Genomic DNA, 25,717 nt, shown 5'->3' on the forward strand with positions numbered 1-25,717 from the left:
AGCTCTTTGTGGAAGCAAAGAACTGGAAATTGCAGGTGTTTGTAAATTGGGGAATGGCTAAATAAGGGCTTGTGGTATAAGTTCATGATGGAATATTACTCTGCTGTAGAAAAATGATTTTAGAAAATCATGTCGAGACTTCCACAAAATAAGGAAGAACGAAATGAGCAGAACCAAGAGAACATTATTATAAGTTTTTATTTACAAGTTATATGCATGGGTAATTTTGTAGCATTGACAATTGCTAAACTTTTTGTTCCAGTTTTTCCCCTCCTTCCCCCCATTCCTTCCCATCTGATGGCAGGTTGACCAATACATGTTAAATACGTTAAAGCATCTATGTCCTAACAGTTATTTCAGCAATATTGTTTTAAAACAAAATTTGAACAGCCAAGTCATTCTAATTGTGGATAGAGCATTGTGTTTGGAGTCAGGAGGACCCGAGTTCAAATCTGGTCTCAGACACTTAACCGGTCTTGGCTGGGTGACCCTGGGCAAGTCACTTAACTCCAACTGCCTCAGGAGAAAAACAAAAAAAGCTGTTCATCTTCCATATCTCATGGCTTTTACAAGGAGCTGAATTTTAAATTGATTGCAAAAATAGTTGTTTTAATTTGCATGCAGGGTATTGAATAGTTGAAAAGTTTCATCAAGCAAGGAAGGAGAGCAAGGGAGGCATCTCTTTCTCCCACTTGGGCAAATCCAAAGAAAGACCTTCCTAGTTGTCCAGGATAGAAGCTTTGTGCAGTCTTCGCGGGGAGGGAGATTGCAACCACTGGTTATTGCTTCTAGCCCTCTGTGTCCTTACATGCTTGTCTGGATTTCTCTGAGGTTTCTCTCACTCCAACAGTCACACTCCATCCCACCCATGTGCCCCAACTGCTTTCTTCCAGCCCATGAGCCTCCAGGTTTGTTAAGGGCCAACTGTGCAGTTCCCTGAATGATGTGACCCTCAGTTAGCTCCAGGTCTCGCGTCCTTCCAGAGGAAGGTGCTCCTGTCGATGTTTTGGCCCATGAAGAGCCTTTCTTTCAGTCGGTGGGCTCCTGGGGTCAGGCCCACACTCCTGACAGTGGGCTCAGTGTATTCAGATATACTCAACATATCTTCAGTATATTCCTAAGTAAGGGAGATTGTGTCAAAAGGTTTTTTTTAAAAGCCTCTTTACTTGAATAATTCCAAAATGAGGAGGTTGTATGTGCAACAGGAGGCAACCTAAGTAGGGGAGCAGTGACCATAAAGGAGTCTTTTGGTTTGTCAAGTTAGAGGGAAACAGAGGCCCACTCCGAAGGAAACAAAGGAAACTGCTGGGAAAGCTAGAAAGCAAATCTGAAGGAAATCAAACCTACGTCGTCATCTCTCGCCACGTACCCCAATAATTCAGAGGGATGGTTGGCTGAGACATTAAACATAAAGGGCAAGCGAAACCTTTCCCGACTACGAGCAGAGGAAGAATTTTATTCTATAAAGAATTAAATTGTATTTAATTTTTATTTTTGGTTCCAAATATTCTCCCTCTGCACCCACCGAGAAGGCAGGGAAGAACGATCCCTTTGCAAATAAGTATAATCACGCAAAACCAATGTCTGCATCAGCCATGTTTAAAAAAAAAAAAAAATCGAGAAAAATGGGAAAAAATGTCTCCTTCTGCTCTCATTAACTGGGGGAAAAATATCTTTGCTGCGACAACAATAATTGTACAATGTTAGATATGGAGAGAACTGGTTCAGATAAATGCAGAGGAGATAAACAGCTAGTTCTCAAAGGAAGAAAACTAATGTATTGGAAAAGATGCCCCAAAGGGAAAATGACAATCGTTAGGGAGGCTCTGGGAACTGTGGCACGTGACTAAGGGACTATTAGTGGGCGTGATGACTAGAAAGGGGCCCACAGGTGCTGGATGTTTACCGTCAAGCTTTGTTTTCTGTTACTCGGTTTTGTACAATCTTTTTTTTTTGCATTGTTATCCACACTGGAACTTTCTGCATCTCCATCAATGTATTGTGGGTTGGACTAAAAAATTAAATGAGAAGGGGGGGGGGGAATTTTGTGGAAGCTGTAGACGACCCAGTTGTAAGGATATTATTGTATAGTATCAATTTTATCTTCTAGTACCCAAATGTAGACTATTTTTTCCCTAGGACAAAGGGAAGGCCAAAATATCCTCCCTCCTAGATATGGAAGGAGTAACCATTATTGTTTTATGAGGGACACTGCAAGAGCAGGAAGGACACTTGATAAGCAAACATTGTTTGGTCACTCAGTCATGTGACCTAAGGGAGGTCATTGTCCTGCCGGAGGGCTCCGGGACAGGGAGGTCGGTGACCTAACCTTGTTTGAGGTGCTGGGGTGGGAGAAAGGGGCGCATGGCGGAAATGGCCTGGCCGTGGGAATGGCAAGATGACATCAGATCGTAGGGAGCTGAGGGTGACCCCGGGAGGGATGGCTCAGGAAATCTGAGCGGGGATGGAGGGGAGGATAAATGTCTGAGGTTTATGACTAGAGGCCAAAGGCCGGCAGAGAGCCGAGGGCTGCCTTTAAAGCTCAAGGGACCATCTGCCACCAAGGAGGCAGGAGACCAAGATCCGGCGGGGAAGGAGGCTGGGAGACAAGTGCGCCCAGAGAACACGGACAGCAGTGGCAAAGGCCGTAGAGGCCGGGACGGGACTGGGAGGCCACGATATTTGGCCACTAAGAATACTGGTGGCTTAAGAGAGCGAGCGAGGGACTCAGAGCCCAGGTCAGTTAGGATTCACCTACAAAGGCAGGCTGGGAGCCAGGGGGGTGGCCAGGTGACGTGAGGACACGGGCAGCAGAGGGGTGGGGTCAGGCAGAGGCAAGGGAAGGACGGTGAAGGTCCCGATGGGACAGTCCAAGGTCACACTCAGAAGTCCCACACATGTTAGCAGGACCCTTGGATACCAAGGGGAGGGCGTGATGTTCCACCCATGCCCGGGAAAAGGCTTTCACCTTTGAGGAAGGAGCCAGCTGCCCCCTGCCTAGAGGACGTGTGCCCACTGCCGGCGGGGGAGCGCAGAGAGGGAAGGGGTTCTGCTCAGAAATGAAGGTATCCTAGAAGCCGAGGCCACCAGTCCCGAGGGGGATGGGAAGGAAGTGAGACCCTGGCTAAAGCACAAAGAACCAGCATTGACGTCTGATAGTAAAATAAACCTTTAATTACAAGAGAGACGGGATCAGCTTGGTCGTGGGCAGGAAGGGGTGGGGGCTGGTCCACAGAAGGGGATTTTCTGATTCATTTGATTCAATGGGGGTGTCAGCCGAGCCCTCAGGGGCATCCCAGTGGTTGGTGGCGGGTCAAAGGTGAGCGGGGGTCTGCGGGGGCTTCTTTCGGCCCTCACCAGCGATGGGCCGGCCTCGCTCGTCCCAGAGGGTGAGGCCGTCACAGGAGCAGATCTGCTTGGGGTTCTGGAAGAGGCCGGCGGAGCGAGCGATGATCCCGCAGGCGAGCCTGTGGGACAGTCCGGGTGCCGCTTGGTCAGGGACAAAGTGAAGAGGCCCTTCCGGAAGCTCCAAGAAAAAGACCCCGCCCCAGCATGCCCAAGGAGGGGGGAGGGGCAGTGCCCTTACCTTTCTCCAGAGTTCCCCGTGATCTTGGAGAGTGGGTGCCCTCCCCGCCCCAGGTCGTCCTCGCCTGCATCGATGACCAGGCTTCGGCCAATGATGTCCCACACCTGCAGAGGAGGCAGCTCTGAGGCCCTGCCCGGATGGGAGGGACCGGCCCTTCGGCCCCCCCAGCCCCCACTCAGCCCCTCACCTGGAGCTGCTCATCCTCCAGCCTGAAGGTGGCTCTCCCATCGGACTCGGCGTAGACGTTTCCCAGATCTCCGCGGTGCTGGGAAGGGCACAAGAGCTGCGGAGGCTGCCCTGGCCCTGGGCCGCAGTGGCCAGGGCAGGAAGGCAGACTTCCCTGGGGCCCCCATCCTCTCGCCCACTGCTGTGGCCCCTGGGAGCCCCGCGCCCCCCAGACCAGACCTGCATGCTAGCCCTTCCTGGCCCAACACTTACCCGCTGGGCGTCCTGGGGGCCGCCATGAGGCATCCCATCCGGGTTGAAGTGGTCACCACAGCTATAACTCAGAAGCATTTTATGGGCCTGGAGGAGCTCAGCAAGTGGGGCCTGCTCCCCTCCCCCACCATTAGGTCCTTCCTACCCAGACCACCACGGGGCTGCTGCCTCTCGGCAGGGCCCACTGAGCCTTTCAGCTTTTGGACTATATTTGGTATCTCTCATTAGCAAGCAATCAACAAGCATTTATTAAGCTCCTATGGGATACTGGGTCCCATGTAGGCCCCATAGAGGCAGCCTACTCATAAATGGGGAAATCGAGTCCATGGATATTCCCAAATGAACCCAAAGTGACTGAATGGAGAGGCAGGACTCGGACAGCAGGGAGAATGAGGAACCCCGAGGGGTGCTCCCCGGGCAGTGTGGACAAGTGGACTGTCCTGGCTGGGGGACTCATTCTGGGGACCGACTGGGAGGGGGGCTGGGCCTGAAATCCCATGAGGCCACCTAGTAGCAGGAGGGGGCCAAGGAGGTTCTGTAAGGGAGAGTTCTGTGTCCTGCCCTCCTTTGGGAGCTAACTGGCTTATGGGGCACGAGTGCCTAGAAAACAGGGGGATACGAGGCTGATTAAAGTCATCCCCAAGGGCTCCTACCCACCTGGCACAGTTCTCGGTCAAGTCCCCATACTGATGGACATGGAGGCCGTGGGGCCCAGGCTCTAGGCCATCGATCGTCCCCTCGATGAGGCAGCATTTGGGGGACACTTGTAAGAAACGCACAACTCCCTGGACAGCCCCAGGCCGCCCTATCATGGCCACGGCTGCCCCCAGGTTCTCTGCAAGATCAAGTAAGATGGGTGAGCTGACCCCCCCATTGTGGCCACGGCTGGCCCTAGGCTACCTCACAGCTGGCTCTAGGACCCCCATCATGGCCACCGGGCCCCCAGGTTCTCGGTAAGACTAGGACAGGTGGGCCGCCTTCCCCACCCACACTAACCCCAGGGCCCCTTCTCTAACCAGGACGAGCCTTCCTATTCTCAGGATATAGTGACCCTGGTACCTGAAGATCTCTTCCGCGTCAGAAGCCAAGAAGCTGGCTTGGAAAGCTATTCCGGCCTTGTCTCAGGCTCCCTTCAGGTCCCAAGTCTGCCCTCCTCGCACCCCGCTTCTGCCCCTTTCCCCGGCCCAGATTCTCACGATGCATGTGGCTGCCCATGCCCTTCAGCACTGCCTGGCACCCCGTACTCTCCAGGAGATCCTGCACCTCCTGGCTGGGCAGGGTAGTGGTCACGAGGACACTCTGATTCTCCAGCTGCACCTCCATTCCCTGGATACCTGTGAGGACGAAGGAAGGAGAAGGAAGATGCAAGGAAGGGAAGAAGGCCTGCTGACTCCAGAGCAGCCTCTCTTGGGGCTCAGGCTGCCCCAAGAGAAGCTCGAGCGCCCACTTCAGCGCCCCGAGCCGGGGCTCACGGACCCGCGGGCAGGACCCCGGGCAGCCTGACCAGCCGAGGACGGGGGCTACAGCCTGTTTTTGGAGGCAGTTGGGGTTAAGTGACCTGTCACAGCTAGGAAGTGTCTGAGGCTCCACGGTAACTTGTCTCAGGGTGGGGCCACCTTAACCATGATGCCCCAGGCCTGACCCGAGCCCTGCACAAGCCACCCCGAGAGGGGTCACTCGAGGCTCACCATAACCCCGTGAGGGAAGTGCTGGCTCGGTGACCCTCCCTCCCAACACCCTGGAGGTCGTTTCCCCCAAAGCCCATGCTCCGATTCCACTTCCTGGTCACCTGGGAGGGGAGCAGGAGGGAGGTACAGGGACGACCAGACCAAAATAAGAATCTGATGACGTATTTTAAAAAATACCCAGAAGGGAAGGGAAAAGCCGGCCGAGTCTGAAGTGGGAACCCCACAAGCTGCCCGTGTGGAGACTCCCACGTCCTAGACAACGTTCTCTTGCTCTCCTTCCAAAGAGGACGCGCCTATTTGTAGGCTTTTGCCTGCATCTTGGGCCAGACTAGCACGGGGCCCTCAAGCCTCGAACCCAGGACTGCCCAGCTGCAGGGCCCACTGGCTACCCCAGGCCAGGCCCCTCCCGGTGAATGTTGGCCCGAGATAGGAAGGGAAGGATTCTGGGCCAGGGGACGAGCATGTCCAGATGCAGACACCGCTTGGGGATTCGGGGCTGCCCCCATCCTCCCCGCGCCTCCTCGGCATCCACGCCCTGGTCCAGCCCCAGTGGGAGGGGGGACCTCCAAGTGAGACCCAGAAAGAAGGCAGGCAGAGCCAGGCCCCCACTTCAGGCCCCTCCCAGCTTCACCCCTGGGAGCCACAAGCCCAGACCCCGAGGCCTGTGCACCCACTAGACTCAGTCCTGCCCTCCTGCCTACTGCTCTGGGTACAAGGAGTGTATGAACTTGGGGAACGCGGGGGTGGGGCTCCAAGGCAGGCCCACCACAGTGTGGCTGTGGAGCTGAACCTTGAAGGCACTTAAGGATTCTAAGAGCCAGGAATGGGAAGGGAAGGCATGCCCGGCAGGGGGGACGAGCCTGGGCAAAAGTCCGGAGGCCGGAGCTGGGGGAGCAGCAAGAAGGTCCGGTCCCCAAAGCTGGCAGAAAACTTTCAGTGGGGGGGGGGGGGGGAAGAGAACAAGATGCTCTTGGTAGCCATGGAGGCTGGACTGCAGAGAGGCCTGCTTGGAGCGGGGGATTCTGGGAGCAAACAGGAGGGGAGATGCCCATTTAAGCACCTGCCATGTGCCAGAATCCCCAAGGGCTTGGTGGCAGGCGGGGCCCCGAGAGATCTGGAGAGTAAGCCCTAGACTGGGGGGGCCCAGCCAAGCAGACCTGGAGATGATATTGGGGAGGGGGCCAGGGACCTCTCGGTGAGAAGGGGGGTCACCACCCACAGGCCGCACAGGTGGCAGAGGAGGGAGCCAGTGAAAGAGGGGCAGCGCCTCGGGTACCCCCAAACCCGGGGAGGAAGATGCAGCAAAGCCTGAGGAAGGTGGGCCAGGCACGCGAGGGGGGCTGCGGGGGCGGAGCCGGAGCCGGGTCTGCAGCAAGTGCAGGCGAGAAGGCGCCAGAAAAACAAGCCCCCAGGACCAGGCCTGGAGGCTGCCCCCGGGACCATCACCGAGGAAAGGGAGGCTCCGGCAGGAGACGGAGGGAAGGGCCTCGCACTCTCACCTGCCACGCCACGCAGGGACGCCCGCACCCTGTCCACGCAGCTTTGGCAGCTCATTTGCACGGCGAACTCCAGCTGTGGGAGGCAGGGTTATGTCAAGGGGCGGGACTCTGCGGCCAGGGGGCGGGACTCTGGGGGCGGTGGGGGGCGGGACCACGACGGCCAGGGGCGGGGACAAATGGGAGGCACACGGCTCCGCCGAACCGAGGGGGGCTCCCCAACTTGCCGCGACTGCGTAGCCGGCCCCCTCGGAGCGGCCCGTCCGCCCTCCCGAGATCCGTGCGCCCACTCACCGTGCACGCCGTCTTACTGTCTCCCGCCCGCGCAGGGGCCGCCGCCGCCGCCACGGAGGCCATCTTCCACCTCCCAGGGCCGGCGCAACTCTCCCAGAGGCGCCAGAAATCCAGAAGTCGACCGGAGGGGGCGGAGCCTCGAGACCTTTGGCCCCTTTCACGTGGTCCCAGCCACTCAGATCCGCCGAGAGGAAGCGAGCCCTCAAGGCCTCCCATAGGCTGCGGACCCACAGGCTCCGCCCCCTTGCTCCTCCAGAGGGGGCCGTACCTTACGCTCTTCCCCCGCGGGCTCATAGGTTCAGCTCCCTCGGGCCCATCCTCCCGACCGCGTGCGGCCATTGGCCAGGGCCGAGAGCTCAGGGTTCGGCCCCTTCCTTTTCCGGTGTCGTCTCCATAGCGACGCGTCCTGGCTCCTAGAGGCACCAACAGAACCGCCGGGGCGCCGGCTGCTTCGGGGCGCCGGCTGCTTCGGGGCGCCGGCTGCTTCGGGGGTCGGGATCCGCACTTCGCGGCTCGGAGGCTCCCCGGCCGGGTCTTCGGGGAGCGAGCAGCCGCCGCCGCGATGGAGCACAGGACGCGCAGGCAGCCGCCGATGGACAGGACGGCGGACCCGGAGATGCAGAAGGTGTACCAGCAGCTCTTGCGGCCGCTCTCGCTGTTCCCGGAGGGCATACAGCTCCCGACGACCCCCGAGCCGCTGCCCCCCTCCCAGATGAAGCGCGAGGCCCGCGTGGGCCGCGACGCCTACTTCCTGGAGCAGCTGTCTCCGGGCTCCCTGTGCCTGCTGGTGTCGGACCGGCTGTTCCGCGTGGGGCTCACGCGCGAAGTGCCCCTCGAGCACCGGCAGCAGCTGCTGGACGTGATCCTGTCGGAGCTGCGGTACGGCTGGCAGATGCCGCCCCCCGAGCCGAGCCTCAGCCCGCGGGACCAGCAGAACCTGCGCCAGCGCGTGGAGACGCACGTGGTGCTGGCCTCGGAGCAGCTCTTCGCGCACTACCTGCACCTGCTCATCACCCTGACGAGGCCCCAGACGGAGTCCGTGCTCACCGACTCCGCCACGCTCACCCGCCTGTCGGCCTACCTGGCCGTGGACTGCTCCCGCTTCCTCACCAGCCCCCAGGTCTACCGCAGCCTCGTGAACGACTTCATCGACCTGCAGGGGCTCCGCCCCTTCCACATGGGGCCCGCCAAGCCCGAGGACTTCCGCAAGCAGGCCCTGTTTCCCCAGCAAACCTTCGGCGCCTTCCAGGCCTCCCGGCTCTGCCCGCTGCCCTGGCCGCACAGCACGGGCTTCTCGGAGATCCCCTGCTCCGCCCTGAACATGAGCTACCTGATTTCCCTGAGCCGCCCCGCGTACCTCTCGGTGAGGCCTTGCCCCGACGCCTTGAAGGGGCTGCGATCCATCCCGGACCTGGACCTGAAAAAGTACCTGCGCTGGCTGCCCACTCTGACCCCCAGGTCCTCCAAGTACGAGGAGCCTTTTGCCCAGAGGATCCACCCCTCAGAGGCTTTGAACTTGGAGCAGGGCCTGGAGATGGGGACTTTTCTGCAGCTGCACATCCCCAGGAAGTGCTGCTCTTTGCCCAACATGAGAGAAGGTCGGAAGCTTTCAGACGAACTGGGCTTAGGTCCTTTATCCCCTCGAACTCTAACCCCGCTGATCCTCGGCCTGGAGTCAGGAACAGAGTCCTTCAAAGGCACGCCTTCGGAGGACCTCAAGCACATGACGAAAACCCTCATAGTGGAACGGTCCAAGAAACCCCTGAAGAGCTCGGCCCTCCCCCCTCTCCTCGGGGCCTTAACCCGACTCCCCAACGGCTACCTCCGAATGGAAGAGCTGCAGAGAGTACTGAAGACTCTCCAAGAAGAAGACGACTCCGGAAAATGGGACTACAAGCCCATCATAAAATTCTCAGCCACTGAGCACGCACAGCCAGCCACTGTGGCCGTGCGGTGGAAAGATCAGACCATTCTGAAGGCCGCGGCGCCCAGAGTGTCAGATCGGGCCTTCCGGGACAGCTTCTACCTGAAGGAGGAAAGCGTTCTCTATAACCACCTGTCTGGCGAACTGGACGGCAAAACCGTGGAAGACCTGGACAACATCCTCTTTGCTGGGGCTGGGATCCAGGAGATCTACAAGGAGCTTTTGAGTCGCGTCTCTGCCGACTATCTGCAGTTTGACCGGGGGCCCCTCGTGGAGCCCACTTCCGACCAGGACTGGACCAGATACGTGATGTCAGGCTTTCTGAACACAGATCCCAACATGCGCATCATCAACCCTGCCCTGGACGGCATCGGAAAGCACAGATTACCTTCTTTAGCCTACGATAGGTTTGCCCCACTGCTGTGTCCCAAGGTGCCCAAGCGGTGGTTCAGAAACAAGTCTTCCTGGCTGCGCTGGTGGAGAGCCACCCTGACCACAGATGACTACTTTCTGTACCTGGCCACCCAGGAATGTGACTTTCTCCATGTGATCTTCCACATGTACCCAGAAGATGAACCTGTGCAGGCTCCTGTCATCACCAAAGACACCCTACAGCTCCCACCTGTGCCTCCACTGGGGCAGGAGGAGGATGTCGGGGAGTTTGTGTCAGGGTTCTGGGATGCCAACTCGGTCCTAGAGTACGGCCTGGGAGCCGAGGGCACCAGATCCCTAGGGGACTACAAGGAAGGGAAGCAACTTCAGAGGCGACTCGAGAGGATCTGGGCAATCCTGCAGGTGCCGGACAAGGACCGGTTGGACATGGCCATCAAGTACAGCACCAATGCCCGCTTGGGGCAGCTCCCTGCCCTGGTGGGTGCCTGGGAGAAGGCCTTGCAGCCCATCCAGGAGCGGGAGATCTTGTTAGCACAGCTGGAACGCTTTGAGCAAGAAGCCTCTGACCCCAACCGCTTCTTCCTGAAGGTCGATTATGACCTTTGGCGCTTGGAAAAAGAGTCCCATATTCGCAGCAGCTTACATCAGAGGATTAAAGCAGTGGAGACCTTACTGGCCAAGCTCCTGCACAATATCCAGATCACCTTTGGAGACTCGGTGACCTACAAGGGGCGGTGCTATCTGGAGAAGATGAAGAAGGACAAAGTGGAGATGTTGTACTGGCTGCAGCAGGAAAGGCGGGCCAAGAACCTGCTCCATGTCCAAAAGAGCTCCCGACTGCCTTCCCTTCTCCCCAAAGTCACAGGAAACCCAGAAAACGGTTTCATTGCCTCTCACCCAAATAGCTAAACGGCAAATATTACCCCCTTCCCCAGTCCCCAGATGGGTCAGCCGGGTGCTAGAACATCTCAGAAATCCAGGCCCACTGGGGTGGGTTAGGAACAAATCTCTTCTAGTTGGAGATCTTAGTCGAGTTCATATTTTATTATAACAGTATAGCTGTAGGATGAAAATTGCCACTCTGAAGGCCCCAGGTTGGCCAGCTAATTTCAAGTCCCGTTCAATCGATATAGCCGAGCTCTGGTATGTCGAGATAACTGCGTCTGAACGTTCAAGTGATTGGTAGGTAGAACGCTTGAACATCTCATTCTGCTCCAGTTCTGAAGGATGCTTGGTCCCTGAAGAGGAATAAGAGTCTCTCTCAGGTCTGGCTTAATCAACAGAGAAGGCAAAAGCTGATGCACTGTGGCTTCCCCACCCCCCCCCACCCCATCTCCAGACTGTTGTTGACAGCTGACGCCCCCGATGGGAGTTGAATTTCTTTCCCTGGGCTTCACCACACAAACACCATCGACCCTTTGCTGGGACTAGGTTTTGAAAGGGGAGAATCTGGGCATTGTCCTGGTTATCAGGGGGCAGGCAGCATGAAGGTCCTGAGTAGGATGATGGGATAAAAAGGCCAAGACCGTACCTCGCCGGCTTTTACAGTTTTGTCCAAGGTATAGATCCTGAACTTGGTCCTCAAAGGCTAAAGTCTAGTAGAGGAATCTTTCCCAGATCAGATCCCATGGTTTTCCCACTTCTGTCCCATGGCCAAGTTTAGAGAACATTCTACAAGTCAGGTTATGATACTCGCCAAATACACACCTACTAGGGACCCTGTGGCTCAGCCGCAGGGAATTGGATTCGTTGTTTTTTTTTTTTTTTTTTAAACCAGAAAAGAGGAAACAGCCTCCAAACAGATGAGGAAAGAGGTTCACTGACCATCTGAGTCGGAATTTGGAAATGGCCAAAGGACTATGCTTTCTCCCTGGCTTCTTTTCCCCAAGCCCTGGGATTTTTCTGCTTGAGACATCACTTTAGATATAATCCGGTCTCCCCAGTACAGGCTACCTTGCGATCAGCTTAGACTCTTGGGAGTAAGTGAACAAATGGAAAGATTGAAAAGTTTTCTTGATTACTTAAAAGATGAAATTATGCAATCTAACAACTAGACAATCTGAGGTTTGATTTTCTGATGGTCAAATTTTCAATTTCTGGTCAAAAGTACATGTACAAAGATACACGTGTGTCTATATAGAGATATATCTATATATTTCCTAATGACGAACTTTCTCTACCCATGAAGATTTAAGTCTCCTCTGCCACCGAGTCTCACTTGCTTGGAGGCCCATAGAAGCCCTTCATAGTTTGAGCTAAAAGGGACCCTAAAAGTCATGTAGTCCAAGCCCCTTCTCTGCCTGAGATTTTCAAGTCCAACTTTCCCAGGCGGCCTCCCACATTCATAGATAGAGATACACGTGCACAAAATATATTTATGTTGCATATGCATCTATTCCATACTTGTGTGCTCAAATGCATATGCACATTTGCTATTTCAAGGAGAAGCTGTGATTGCTTTGGTGCAGTCATTTAAGAGATTCATTTAAGAGACTCCTTCCCCCTGTCGCTATCCAGAGGAACAAGCGTCCAAGTCAAAACGTTGGAAAGCTGCCAGTTTTATCCTAGCTTCCTTCGTCAAAATTCAGGGCAGCTAGAAACCCAATTCAAATCCAGCCTTAAGACATTAGTTGTGTGACCTCGGGCAACACAACGTAGCCCTAATTTCCTCATCTGTGAAAGGAAATGGTAACCACAACAGTATCTTTACCAAGAAATTTAGTCACAAAGAATCAAACACAACTGATCCATACCTCAGTTGACACGTTTTACTACAGCCCAGCAGCCAAGGTGTGCAAACAGTCCCTTCACCAATGCAGATTGCTTCCTCTGCAGTTTTGATTCTTTATTGAGCCCATGCCTGGGTAATTTTTTTACAACATTATCCCCTGCACTCATTTCTGTTCCGACTTTTCCCCTCCCTTCACCCCCTCTCCCAGATGGCAAGCAGTCCTATACAAGTTAAATAGGTCACAGTATATCCTAGATACAATACGTGTTGCAGCTTTGATTCTTAATGTAAGCCCAGATCCAGAAGATTCAGGATCACACAGCTCTTCTATCTTGGCTCTCGGCTCAACTCTGTAGCTAATACTCTATCCCCCGCGCCATGCTGTCTGAGCGGAGGGTGGAGGTGACCACGTGAGGGATTGTCTAGCCTCTGGCAATTCTGGAAGTGAGTCCCAGGGTGGCCACAATAGAAGGGAGCCCCTCAATGAAAACACTGCTCTGAGATAGCCCATTGTCAGGAGACCTGCCATACCTCCAATACCCTCTAGAGGGTACTCCTAGCCACATGTTCTTGCAACCATGAAAATGCAGTCCATCCAATATCAACTTAGCTCAGTATTAAATGGTCTTGAATTTAACAGCCAGTGCAAACTCTGTATGCCATTTGCTCCCGCAATACCACTTCTGTATCCCAAAGAGATGATGAAGGGGAAAGGACCCACATGTAACAAAACAGCTCTTTTTGTGGTGGAAAACTTGCAAAATGAAGGGATCCCCATCAGTGGGAAATAGGGGAATGGCTGAACAAGCTCTATTTGATTGTAATGGAATATTACTGTGCTATAAAAAATGAGCTGGTTCATTTCAAAAAACCTAGAAAGACTTCCGTGAACTGATGGGAAAGAAGTGAGCAGAACCAGGAGAACATTATGCCCTATGTGATGACCAACTGTGACACCTCGTTTCCTTTTCTTCCTTTTTTTTTTCTCCTTTTTAAATATTTTTCAAAGAGCTTTCAACATTCACCCTTGCAAAACCTCGTGTTCCAAATTTTCTCTCTCCATCTCCTCTAGTCAGCAAATAATCTAATATAGGTTAGACATGTGCAAGTCTTCTACACAAATTTCCATGGTAGTCATGCTAAAAGAAGAAAAGCAACCCAAGCAAACAATAACAAAAAGGTGAAAATACTCCATTACACTCATTCAGTCCCCTTAGTGCTCTCTCTGGATACAGAAGGCTCTTCACAAGTCTATTGGAATTGCCTTGAATCATCTCATTGTTGAAAAGAGCCAAGTCCATCAGAATTGATCAACAGTCTTTGCCGTTTATAAGGTTTTCTTGGTTCTGCTCTAGCATCAGTTCATGTAAAACAGCTCTTTTTCAATAAAAAGATCCAATACCATCAACATAATGACAGTTCCAAAGAAATGGAAAATGCTATCCACCTCCAGAAAAAGAACCTATGGAATCGGAATACAAATCAAAGCAGATTTTCTATTTTTTTGTGAGCTTTTTCTTTTGATCTGTTTCTTCTTTCACATGACTAATATGGAAACATTTTACATGCTTGCACATATATAACCTATATCAAATGACCATTTTAGGAAAGGGGAGGGGAGAAAAGTTTAGAATTGTCATACAATTTGCAAAAAATTAGTTTAAGTATTTTACAATAGAGAAAATGTACCTGAAAACTTTGTTTTTGGGGGTTTTTTTGGTCTTGTGTGGGACGGGTGTTAGACCCCCCTTTCCCAAATTAACTAATCCAGACATCTTCAGATACAAAGAGAAAGTTGTCTGACATTTAGAGACCATGTGACTTCCTGCAACCCAGGGTTCAAGACCTGATCAACACAACTGATCCATACCTCAGTTGACACCTTTTACTACAGCCCAGCAGCCAGGGTGTGCAAACAAACTCCCTTCACCAATACAGATTGCTTCCTCTGCATCTTTGATTTTTTTTTTTTTTTTATAACTTTATATTGATAGAACCCCTGCCAGGGTAATTTTTTACAACATTATCCCTTGCACTCACTTCTGTTCCGACTTTTCCCCTCCCTCTTTTCACCCCCTCCTCCAGATGGCAAGCAGTCCTATACATGTTAAATAGGTCACAGTATATCCTAGATACAATACGTGTTGCAGCTTTGATTCTTAATGTAAGCCCAGATCCAGAAGATTCAGGATTACACAGCTCTATCTTGCCCCCCACTCAACTCTGTAGCTAATACTCCATCCCCCGTGCCATGCTGTCTGAGCAGAGGGTGGAGATGACCACGTGAGGGATTGTCTAGCCTCTGGCAATTCTGGAAGTGAGTCCCAGGGTGGCCACAATAGAAGGGAGCCCCTTGATGCAAATACTGCTGAGATAGCCCATTGTCTTGTAGAAGAACCATGTAACTGTCTCAAACTTTATGCAATCAGTCCCATTCAGTCTAGATAAGTAATTCCATCAACATAATGACAGTTCCAAAGAAATTTTGGAAATGGAAAATGCTACCCACCTCCAGAAAAAGAACCTACTGAGTCTGAATACAGATCAAAGCAGAATTTCCCATTTTTTGTAAGCTTTTTCTTTTGATCTGTTTCTACTTCCACAACGTGACTCATATGGAAACATTTTACATGCTTGCACATATATAATCTACATCAAATGACCACTTTTCGGGAACCAATTAGGAAATTGAGGTTTTTTTAATGTTTAAAATTGTTTTTATATGGAGAATTTTAAAAAATATTTTACAATAGACAAAATGTGCCTGAAAAACCAGTTTTCGCTTTTTTTTTGGTCTAGACAATTCATTCCATCTTTGTGGCGAAATCCTGGTCCCAAAACTTCCTCCACTAAAACACCTCAACAATTTGCAGGTCACTCCCAGGCTTAGAAGCTGCCTGGGACAGAAAGCAATTATCTTAAGTCATTTGTGACAAAGGCTGGACTTTGAGGAAGTCCAGAGCTTCCCCATTCTCAGAAGGACATCCCATTTCAGGGCATTTCCTGGCCCCATATCAGGGCCAAAGAATCAGCTATTTAGCTCCAAGTCATTATTAATCAGAGAAATGCAAATTAAGACAACTCTAAGATACCACTACACACCTGTCAGATTGGCTAAGATGACAGGAAAAAATAATGATGAGTGTTGGAGGGGATGCGGGAAAACTGGGACATTGATTCATTGTTGGTGGAGTTGTGAACGAATCCAACCATTTTGGAGAGTAGTTTGGAACTATGCTCAAAAAGTTATCAAACTGTGCATACCCTTTGATCCAGCAGTGTTACTACTGGGCTTATATCCCAAAGAGATTATAAAGAAGGAAAGGGACCTGTATGTGCACGAATGTTTGTGGCAGCCCTTTTGTAGTGGCTAGAAACTGGAAACTGAATGGATGTCCATCAGTTGGAGAATGGCTGAATAAATTGTGGTATATGAAAATTATGGAATATTACTGTTCTGTAAGAAATGACCAACAGGATGATTTCAGAAAGGCCTGGAGAGACTTACACGAACTGATGCTGAGTGAAATGAGCAGGACCAGGAGATCATTATATACTTCAACAACAATACTAGATGATGACCAGTTCTGATGGATCAGGCCATCCTCAGCAACGAGATCAACCAAATCATTTCTAATGGAGCAGTAATGAACTGAGCTAGCTATGCCCAGAAAAATAACTCTGGAGATGACTAAAACCATTACATTAAATTCCCAATCCCTATATTTATGCACACATGCATTTTTGATTTCCTTCACAAGCTAATTGTACAATAATTCAGAGTCTGATTCTTTTTGTACAGCAAAATAATGTTTTAGTCATGTATACTTATTGTGTATCTAAGTTATATTTTAATATATTTAACATCTACTAGTCATCCTGCCATCTAGGGAGGGGTGGGGTAAGAGGTGAAAAATTGGAACAAGAGGTTTGGCAATTGTTAATGCTGTAAAGTTACCCATGTATAAATCCTGTAAATAAAAGGCTATTAAATAAAAAAAAAAAAATGTAAAAAAAAAAATACTTAAGGCTGTGTGACTCTGGGTAAGTCACTTAACCAATTATCTCAGCAATGGAAGGAGATGAGAACTCACTCGGAGAACTCACAAAAACACAAACTCTGAGTAAAATTCCTTCGAGGTGTTTTGTCAGTAAAGAGTGCAAAGAAAAACTGCAAAACAAGATTAAAAAGTCTGAGCACTGAGGGCCCCCTTTTCTCCCAGTACCTGGGAGTCCGGGCTAATATTCTAATCGCAGAAATCTATCCCCAAAATAAAAGAACAAATCGCTTTTAAAGGAGGTACTTAAATGCTATTACCCCCCTATCCTGTTCTCACCCACCCGTCCCCACTTACCACAGTCGGTTTCTGCCGCTGACGGGACAAAGCTCCTTTCTGACAGAGGTATCGGGAGTGTGGTGAGCAGGGAAAGAGATCCTGAGCCCGGCAGGGAGAAGGCTCTTGTATCCATCAGTGTGGCCCAGAGTCCCACCCTGTGGGAGGTGATCTGCTCTGTAAACCACTTATGTCAAAGCCCTGAGACCCACCCCCTGCAGAGGTCTGGAGGGGTCTCACTTGGGCCATGTCAGAAATCCCCTGAGGTTACATTTTCCCTATAAAATATACTTATTGGGGGGAGGGGGGGCAGCTAGGTGATACAGTGGGAATACTGGCTCTAAAGTCAGGAGGACCTGAGGTCAAATCTGGCCTCAGACACTTAATACTTCCTAGCTGTGTGACCCTGGGCAAGTTACTTAACCCCAATTGTCTCAGAAAAAAAAAAGAAAGAAAAGAAAAAAAAAGTACTTATGGGCCATCCCCTGACTGCTGCCCTCCATTGATAGGATCTGTGACGTGGGGGTTGGCCTCTGATGGCGGCAGGCACCCAAAGTTGGGGTTCAGTCGTGTGAAGAATTCCCAGTGGCCGTTCTCTTTGGCAAAAAGTAGATTTATTTAGGGAAGAGATTACCGAGGAAATGAAGGGATGCGCAGACACCAGGGAGGGTAAATGTGAAATAGAGGGAAAGCCAAGCTCCTCAGGGAGCTCACAATTACCCAGGGGAAAGAGCCCCCATGGGGGGGGGCACGCCCTTAGCTGGCAGGCTAAATCCTGAAAGGGACTCAGCGCCCTATAAGGAGAAGTGGGGCTGGGAAGCCTAGTGGAGTTGGGGGAGATACCACACAGCTGGGGGAAGGGAAGGGAAAGACCACAAGGAGGCTTATGGGGAAAATTAGCCTCAGGCTCTTGACAGAACTTGGATTCTGACTGGATTACCTGGACAGGGTGAGACCAGGGACTAAGTTGATCTCCTTTTTCAGAGCCCTCTTCCAAAGGGGAGAATGTTTGTCCCTTCCTCTGCCTGCCACACCTGACGTCCAAGACCTCCTTACCATCCTCTGGTGGCCACATTGAAGCGGGTTGTGGTCCATTTAAGACACTATTTCCAATGGCTGAATAAATTGTGGTATATGAATGTTAAGGAATATTATTGTTCGGTAAGAAATGACCAGCAGGATGAATACAGAGAGGCCTGGCAAGACTTACATGAACTGATGCTGAGGGAAGTGAGCAGGACCAGGAGATCATTATGTACTTTAACAACAATACTATATGATGATCAATTCTGATGGACGTGGCCATCCTCAGCAATGAGATGAAACAAACCAGTTCCAACAGAGCAGTAAGGAACTGAACCAGCTACGCCCAGGGAAGGAACTCTGGGAAATGACTAAAAACCATTACATAGAATTCCCAATCCCTCTATTTTTGCCCACCTGCATTTTTGATTTCCTTCACAGATTAACTGTACACTATGTCGGAGCCCGATTCTTTTTCTGCAGCAAAATAACTGTTAGGACATGTGTACTTATATTGTGTTTAACTTATACTTTAACATATTTAACATGTATGGGCCTAGCTGCCATCTGGGGGAGGGGGAGGGGGGAGGGGAAAAATTGGAACAGAAGGTTTTGCAATTGTCAAGGCTGAAAAATTACCCACACATGTAACTTGTAAATAAAAAGTCATAAAATTTAAAAAAAAATTTAAAAAAAAGAAACCGTATTCCCCAGTGCTCTGTGATCCTTTCAGAATCTCAGCCATCCCTGGGAAGGCATATCCTCCCTAGACACGGCAGCTGGCAGGATGCCAGGGCCTTTCATTCAATTAGAAATTCTGGCCAAAAAGGGACGCTCCGAGGTGTTGTTAATCCCAACAGGGGATCGGGCTGTCCCAGCCCCTCCCCCCCCACGCTAAGCCTTGGGCCCTGCACCGGCTGCCCCTCCAGCCCCAGACCCGAGGCGGCCGGGCCCGCAGCGCCGCCCCTCCGAGGCCTCGGGCTTGCCAGACCGGGCCCCAGGGCGGCGTCTGACCCGGAAGCACGAGTCCGGCCGGATTCCCGCTGCCTGACACCCACCCATGAGTCTCCAGCCCGGCTTCCAGCCGGTCCCGCCCCGGGGAGCCTCGTGGGGGGGGTGGGGGAGGGGGTTAGTTTTCTAGTTTGTTTCCCTTCTCCGGACCGAGGAGGCCCAAACGTCCGCCCGTTTCTCGCAGCTCGTTTGGTCCCCGAGAAGCCAGCGAGCGGCAGGGACGTCCCGGGCGGCGCGGGGCACGCGGGGACGGGGGGGCCGGTGGGGGAGGGGGCACCGCTGGGGCCGGGTAATTCGGGATGGGGGAGGGGAGGGCTCCGGGCCGGGCTGCAGGGACAGCAAAGGCCTCCCTCATCCCGGCTCTGCAGGAGGAAGGTGAGGCGCGGAGGGGCCGGTTGGCTTGGGATCTCGCGGCTGCGAGCGCCTGAGGGAGGGTTTGCACCGGGGCCAGCGCGAAGCCGCCGCTCTCCCTGAGGCGCTTTTCCTTCTGAGGACGTCCCGGCTCGCGCGCTCCCGGTGGAACGGCCACGGGCCGGGACACGGAGCCCGCCGGGTTCCGTCTTTAACCAAGGAAGAAAGGGGGAGGGGGGGAGGGGGAGGGGGGCCCCGCCCCACGTGCGCCTGTAAACAGGCAAAGGCGCAGGCGCGGCGCGACCTCCACGCCCATTGGCCGGCGCAGTTCCCGCCCCCCCCCACTAGGGGCTGCGCCGGGCCTCGGAGCAGTGAGAGCCGAGGTCGGCGGCCGCCCGAGATCCGGAGCCCGCCGCGCGTCCGGCCATGGAGGTCTGGCAGCTGCTCCTCCCGACACTGTGGTCTCTGCTCCGGGGCGGGGAGGGCTGGCGCCTCCCGCCGGCGTCAGACCCCGCGCTGGAAGCCCCGGCTCGGTTTGCGATGGAGGTTTACAACCGGGGCCGCGATCTGGGGGCTGCGGCCGAACTGCTGAGCGTTCGGGGGCGGGGCCTAAAGGTGAGGGGCGGGGCCTGGAGGCGGGCGGGGCCTTTGTAAAAGGCAGAAATGAGGGGGCCTGCGGCCTCGAGGCGGGGCCTGAGAGGGGTGGGCGGAGCTTGCAGCTGAGGGACAGGGCACCCTTGGGTAGTGTCCTTCAGGGGCAGGACCTTGAGTAAGAGGAGACCAGGGGGATTTAGCTTCGGGGGCGGAGCCTGAGGGATGGGGTGGAGTCGGACCCTGGGGGTGGAGCCTGTAGGTGCCGATTATCCCTATGGGTGCCCAGAGATCTTGCCCCCCTACCTGGAGGGGCGACCTCTGTAAAAGCGAGGTCACTAAACTGCACCCAAGGATCCCCGGGGACCACCTATGGACCTGCTCTTAAAACACTCTCCCCAGTTTTATCCCACTTTAATTTATTTTCTCTTCCCCCCTTCGGCAGCCCTGCCCCCACTCTCTGCTCCCTGCGTAGCACGTTTGACACCCCTGGACCCCAAAGCGGGGGGCGGGGGCCCTCAGCATCTGCTGGGCCGGGGCCAGGGAGGGGGAGGGCGGCCCCAGGTTCCCGCTCCCCTTCCGACCCTGCCTCCCCTTTGCTCAGATGGCCCAGGGCCAGCTGTACTCCCTAGAAGTGACGCTGCAGGAGCCGCCGTGCGGCCCCCCCACGGCCTGCGAGGACGCCCGCCCTTCGGGGACCCTGGTGAGCACCGGCCTCACAGCTCTGAGCTTGCACTGGGCCGACCCCAGCACGTTGGGGGGGAGGGGAGGGGGAGCAGGGGGGGGGCGAGCCTGCCCTGGGTCGGCCCCAGCACGTGGGGGGGGCGGGGGGGCGGGGCAAGCCTGCCCTGGGTCCGGCCCCAGCACGTGGGGGGGGCAGGGGGGCGGGGGATGGGGGTGGGGGTGGTGAGCCTGCCCTGGGTCCGGCCCCAGCACGTTGGGGGGGGGGCTGACTCAGCTGGGAGGGAGCATCACGAGGCCGCAGCCGCCCCCCCCATGGACGAGTCCCCCCTGAGTCACTCCCAGGAGCCCGCCTACGGGGTGGGGGTGGGGCCGGCACAGGGATCCTGCCCGAGGCCTGCTTCTCCCTGAGCGTCTGGGGCTGGGTCCCAGGGCAGCCTGGGCCCTGGATTTGGGCCGGGCTCCTTCCATCCCACAGACACCGATTAAGCCCGGCTGAGGCAGAAGGGCCGGAGCAGAACCTGCCCCGCTGGGGTTCCAGTCTCCCGGGAGGGCAGCCCCAGCCTGCAGGAACCAGCCCCCGCCTCCAGGGATGCTGTGAGGACCCCAGGAAGGGCAGCCGGGGGTTCCAGCTTCCAAGCCCCAGCTGCTGCCCTCTGGCAGATCCGGGAGCAGCCTCCCCCCACTGCCCCCACCCGAGCTCGCTCTAGAGCAATGATGGCCAACATTTATGGAGCACTTGCTGTGTGCACTATGCCTATTCTCATTTGAATCTCACAACAATCCTGGGAGGGCGCTGCTATTATTATTCCCATTTTACAGATGAGAAAACTGAGGCAGAAAGGGCTAAGTGACCTGCCCAGGATCCCACAGCTAGGAAGTGTCTGAGGCGAAATTTGAATTCAGGTCTTCCTGACACCAGGGTCAAGTAGTGAGCATTTATTAAGCACCTACTGTGTGCCAGGAAGTATACTAGGCAATAAAAATGAAACTGGCCCTGCCCTAAAGGAGGTGATGATGGTGGGGGGCCAGTGGTACAAAGGAGAAGTCCGGGCAAAGGGCCCTTTGTGCCAGGAGGATCATGGATCCCAGCTCCGGACCTGGAAGGGGCCTTTGAGACCCTCCAGCCTAACCCCAGCCCCGACTTACACACGGCCCACAGAATCTCAGACAGAGCAGGGGCTTTGCGTAGAGTCCCTGGGAGGAAGCGTCTGAAGCAGGGCTCGCACCCCTGGGCTGCCCGTGCTGGACCCTTTGCTGTGGGGAAGCCCCGCCCTGCCTGCTCCCCCATCCCCCACCCCAACCCAAGCTTCTTCTTCCGCCTCAGCTTTGTCACTTCGAAGTCCTGGACCAGATGTGGGCCAAGCAGACGCTGCTGAAGCAAGACTGTGGCCGGCCGGGTGAGCGGAGAGGGTCCGGGCCGGAGGGTGCACTGTGCAGGGCAGGGGCTCCTGGGGGGGGGCTGGGCCCGGGCTCCCCCCAACAGCTGCTTTTGCTTCCCTCCTGGCTAGGGGACCAGCGTCTCCACTGGACTTCCGGCCGCCAGGCTCCCGCCCCTGCAGCGCAGGTGAGAAGCCAGAGCAGTCCCGGTGTGGGCCGGGCTGGTGCGGGCCTGGCTCTCCCTGTGCCTGGGCCGGTGTGGGCAGCCCCTCCTTCTGTTTCAGGAGGACTCGGTGCAGCTGATCTCGCTCTTCAAGGACTTCCTGACCACCTACAACAAGAGTTACGCCAATGCCACAGGTGAGAACTGGGGGGGGGGGGGGCGGCTGTCCCGGGGGCCTCGTGCCCGTCTCTGCCCTTGCCCCCTCGCAGGCAGCTCAGCTCAGGTGATGTGTCTGTCCTCTCCCTCAGCAAACTTGCACCGCTCCCTGTGGGCTTTTGTGGAGGAAAGGGAAGAGAATGTGCACTTATTGAGCACCACCTCTGTGCCAAGGACTTTACAAAAGATCTTGTGGGATGGGCCCAACCCTTCCCCTCCCTCAGCTTTCCTTCAGTAGTTTTACCCAGGTGTACTCTGTGCCCCCTTTCTCCCCCTGTTTCTCCCAGGGCCACCTCCTCCAGGGGGCCCGCCCTGCTCTCCCCCCATTCCCTGGTGGCTGTTTCACTGTCTCTGTGTTTTCTCCTCCCATAGAAGGTCCCGCAGGACAGGGACCTTTGCTTTAGGCTGTGTAGCCACAGTGAGTAACACTGGTGTAGAGGGGTCAGCTAGTCAACAGGCACTTATTAAGTGCTTTGGGGAGGCCGGGAGAGGAGAACCCAGATCACACGGGTACCACGTGCAGCCCACGCCTGGGACACAGAAGGTGCTTCGTAAACACCTGTTCCCTTCCCCAAGCCCTCACTGGGTAATTGCGATCCTTAGCGAGAACCTGCAGCCACAGAGCACGGTGCCGACCCCGGGCAGCCGCCCTCCCGGAGAGCCTCCCCTTCTGGCCCTCGCTTGGGGGGAGAAGAGGGGAGAGGCCGGGGGCTTGGAGGCCCGGCCCGTGTGTCTTCCCACGTGGTGAGCCCCTCCTTGTCTGCAGAGACGCAGAGGCGCCTGGGGATCTTTGCCCGCAACCTGGAGCTGGCCCGCAAGGTGCAGGAGCTGGACCGAGGCTCTGCCGAGTACGGAGTCACCAAGTTCAGTGACCTCACAGGTACGGGGTGGGGGTTGCGGGGGTGGGGGTTATGGGAGTTATGGGGGTGGGGGCACTGCTGAGGGCCACCCCTGCCCAGCCTCCTCCCCACCTGGGCACCCATTTCCTTCCTGCAGAGGAGGAGTTTCGGACTTCTTATCTGAACCCCCTGCTGAGCAGCCTCCCAGGCCGGGCCCTGAGGCCAGGTCCTGCCACACGAGGCCCGGCCCCGGCCTCCTGGGACTGGAGAGACCACGGGGCTGTCACCGGCGTCAAGAATCAGGTGGGAGCTCGGCCACGGAAAGCCCACGATGGGGGGAGTCTGGGGGGGCTCCGAGGCAACCCCCGTTCCTCCTTCTCTCCCCAGGGCGCCTGCGGCTCCTGCTGGGCCTTCTCTGTCACCGGCAACGTGGAGGGGCAGTGGTTCCTGCGCCGAGGGGCCCTGCTGGCCCTCTCCGAGCAGGGTAGGGACGGCTCCGGCTCTGGACTTTCCTGGCCCTGCCCCCACCCTTGGGCCCTCAGACCTTCCCTCATCTCTCCTTGCAGAGCTGGTGGACTGCGACACTCTGGACCAAGCCTGTGGCGGAGGCCTGCCCTCCAACGCCTACACGGCCATCGAGAAGCTCGGTAGGGGGAGGGGACCCCACTGGGGGGAGGGGTCCGCAGGGGGTCCGGCGCTGCTCTCCCGGCCCCCCCAGTGAGGGTCTCCCCGCCTGCCTCCCCAGGTGGCCTGGAGACAGAGAAGGATTACAGCTACGAGGGCCGCAAGGAACGCTGCAGCTTTTCTCCCGACAAGGCCAGGGTCTACATCAACAGCTCCGTGGATCTGAGCCGTGATGAAGAAGGTGGCGGGGGAGTGGGAAGGGGAAGGGTCTTTGGGAAGCCCTGGGCTGTCTCAGCTCCTGAGGGCCGCCCCATGCGAGTCACCCCGTTTGTTTCTTTCTCCCCAGAGCTTGCCACATGGCTGGCGGAGAACGGCCCCGTCTCCATCGCTCTCAACGCCTTCGCCATGCAGGTGAGAGTACCCCGGCCTCCCCCCCACAACCCCTGCAGACCCCCCAGACCCTCAGCCCTCCCCCCAAACCCCCCAGGCCCTCAGCTCTTCCCCCTCAGACCCCCCAGGTCCTCTGCCCTCCTCCACGCTCCATCTTCCTTCTGTCTCCCCAGTTCTACCGCCGGGGAGTCTCCCACCCGTTCCGGCCCCTCTGCAGCCCCTGGTTCATTGACCACGCTGTGTTGCTTGTGGGCTATGGCCATCGTAAGTCACCCGATGACTTCTGGGCAGTGGGGGGCAGGGCGGGGTGGGGGTGGGGGACAACTTGGCCCTGTTTCCGTCCTTCCCATCGGCCTCAGCCCCTGAGCCTCGGGCTGTTTCTCAAGCCCTCCATGTCGGAGGGGCGCGCTGTGCCAGCTCCTGGGGCCATGGCCAGGCTCCCCCAGGCCCCTCCGGGCCTCTGAGCCTCCCTGGCTTCTCTTTGCAGGCTCCGGCATCCCCTTCTGGGCCATCAAGAACAGCTGGGGCCCCGACTGGGGCGAGGAGGTAAGTAGTAGCTGCCCCCGCCCCCAGCTGCTCCCCCGTCTGGTTCCTTCCATTCTCTTACAGAGCTTTGTCCCCCTCCTTCCTTCCAGGGTTATTATTACTTATACCGAGGGGCCCGGGCCTGTGGGGTGAATGCCATGGCCAGCTCTGCCATCGTGGACTAGAGAGCCCACTCCGGCCCCGAACCAGTAAAAGCAGCATCCCCTGTGGGCAGGGCAGCATCTCGGCAGCTGCCTGGCCTGGCTCCTGACCTCCGACCCCTAGACTAGCCTTGGCCTGGCTCCTGACTTCTAACTCCTAGACTAGCCTTGGCCTGGCCTGGCTCCTGACCTCTGATCCCTGAAGATTAGCCTTGGCCTGGCCTGGCTCTTGACCTCTAACCCCCTAGACTAGCCTTGGCCTGGCTCCTGACCTCTGACCCCTAGACTAGCCTTGGCCTGGCTCTTGACCTCTTACCCCCTACACTAGCCTTGGTCTGGCTCCTGACCCCTAGACTAGCCTCTGCCAACTCCCAGCGCTGTGGGCGCCCTCAGCCCTGGCAAGGCTGTCCCCACCCCCTGCCCAGGGCCGCCTGAGGTGTGGGGGAGGCAGGCAAGGTGGGGGGGGGGCTCAGCACCAGCCAAGAGCAGCTGGGGGTCCAGCCGGAGCAGGAAGGATGGGGTCCCCTCGAGTGAAGCAGGACCTCAAGCCCAGCTACTGCAGGCCCTTCCCGAGCCTCAGTTTCCCTCTCTGGATGATGGTGTGAATCCTCCTTCCCCCGGCAGTGCAGTTTGGGCTGGCCGCCGGGGCCCCTCCAGCACCAATAAAGACAGTTCCCTCCCTGTGTTTGGGTGCAGCGGCTCCTCTGCAGGGCGCACAGTCAGACCCGGGTGCAGCGGCTCAGAGGAGGGGAGCTTGCCTTAGCTTGGGTCTGGGGCCCCCATCATTCGTTCCCACACCGCAGTCAGCTGGGGGCCTGCCTGTGCCGCTCCCCTGCTCCCCGACCCCCAGTGGCCCCCTACCGCTCCCAGCTCCCAGA

At 55.6% G+C, this 25,717-nt stretch overlaps 3 protein-coding genes across 4 annotated transcripts; 2 read left to right on the top strand and 1 right to left on the bottom strand.

Moving 5' to 3' along the window:
• Positions 1-3,151: 3,151 nt before the first annotated feature.
• Positions 3,152-7,588, bottom strand: CCS (copper chaperone for superoxide dismutase). Of its 2 annotated transcripts, XM_031941695.1 has the most exons (7): positions 7,503-7,588; positions 5,221-5,358; positions 4,682-4,859; positions 4,025-4,085; positions 3,774-3,851; positions 3,587-3,690; positions 3,152-3,467 (listed from the first exon to the last, which is right to left on the bottom strand). In XM_031941695.1, exons 2-7 carry the CDS (start codon positions 5,345-5,347, stop codon positions 3,314-3,316), a joined length of 702 nt encoding a protein of 233 aa, XP_031797555.1. In that variant the 5' UTR covers positions 5,348-5,358; positions 7,503-7,588; the 3' UTR covers positions 3,152-3,313. The 2 variants fall into 2 exon arrangements, with proteins under 2 accessions (XP_031797555.1, XP_031797556.1); XM_031941696.1 differs by lacking the exons at positions 5,221-5,358; positions 7,503-7,588 and adding an exon at positions 5,084-5,214.
• Positions 7,589-7,876: 288 nt separating this feature from the next.
• On the top strand, positions 7,877-11,587 carry CCDC87 (coiled-coil domain containing 87). The gene has a single exon (XM_031941667.1). It carries the CDS (start codon positions 8,065-8,067, stop codon positions 10,726-10,728), a length of 2,664 nt encoding a protein of 887 aa, XP_031797527.1. The 5' UTR covers positions 7,877-8,064; the 3' UTR covers positions 10,729-11,587.
• An 8,013-nt stretch (positions 11,588-19,600) lies between these two features.
• CTSF (cathepsin F) lies at positions 19,601-25,524 on the top strand. The gene is made up of 14 exons (XM_031941684.1): positions 19,601-19,884; positions 20,465-20,563; positions 21,869-21,941; positions 22,053-22,108; positions 22,206-22,281; positions 23,067-23,180; positions 23,297-23,442; positions 23,527-23,623; positions 23,706-23,786; positions 23,885-24,004; positions 24,110-24,174; positions 24,327-24,417; positions 24,641-24,699; positions 24,789-25,524. Exons 1-14 carry the CDS (start codon positions 19,696-19,698, stop codon positions 24,861-24,863), a joined length of 1,341 nt encoding a protein of 446 aa, XP_031797544.1. The 5' UTR covers positions 19,601-19,695; the 3' UTR covers positions 24,864-25,524.
• Positions 25,525-25,717: the final 193 nt, after the last annotated feature.

This window comes from Sarcophilus harrisii, chromosome 6, assembly GCF_902635505.1.
Source record: "Sarcophilus harrisii chromosome 6, mSarHar1.11, whole genome shotgun sequence".
In the NCBI taxonomy this organism is placed as follows: domain Eukaryota; kingdom Metazoa; phylum Chordata; class Mammalia; order Dasyuromorphia; family Dasyuridae; genus Sarcophilus; species Sarcophilus harrisii.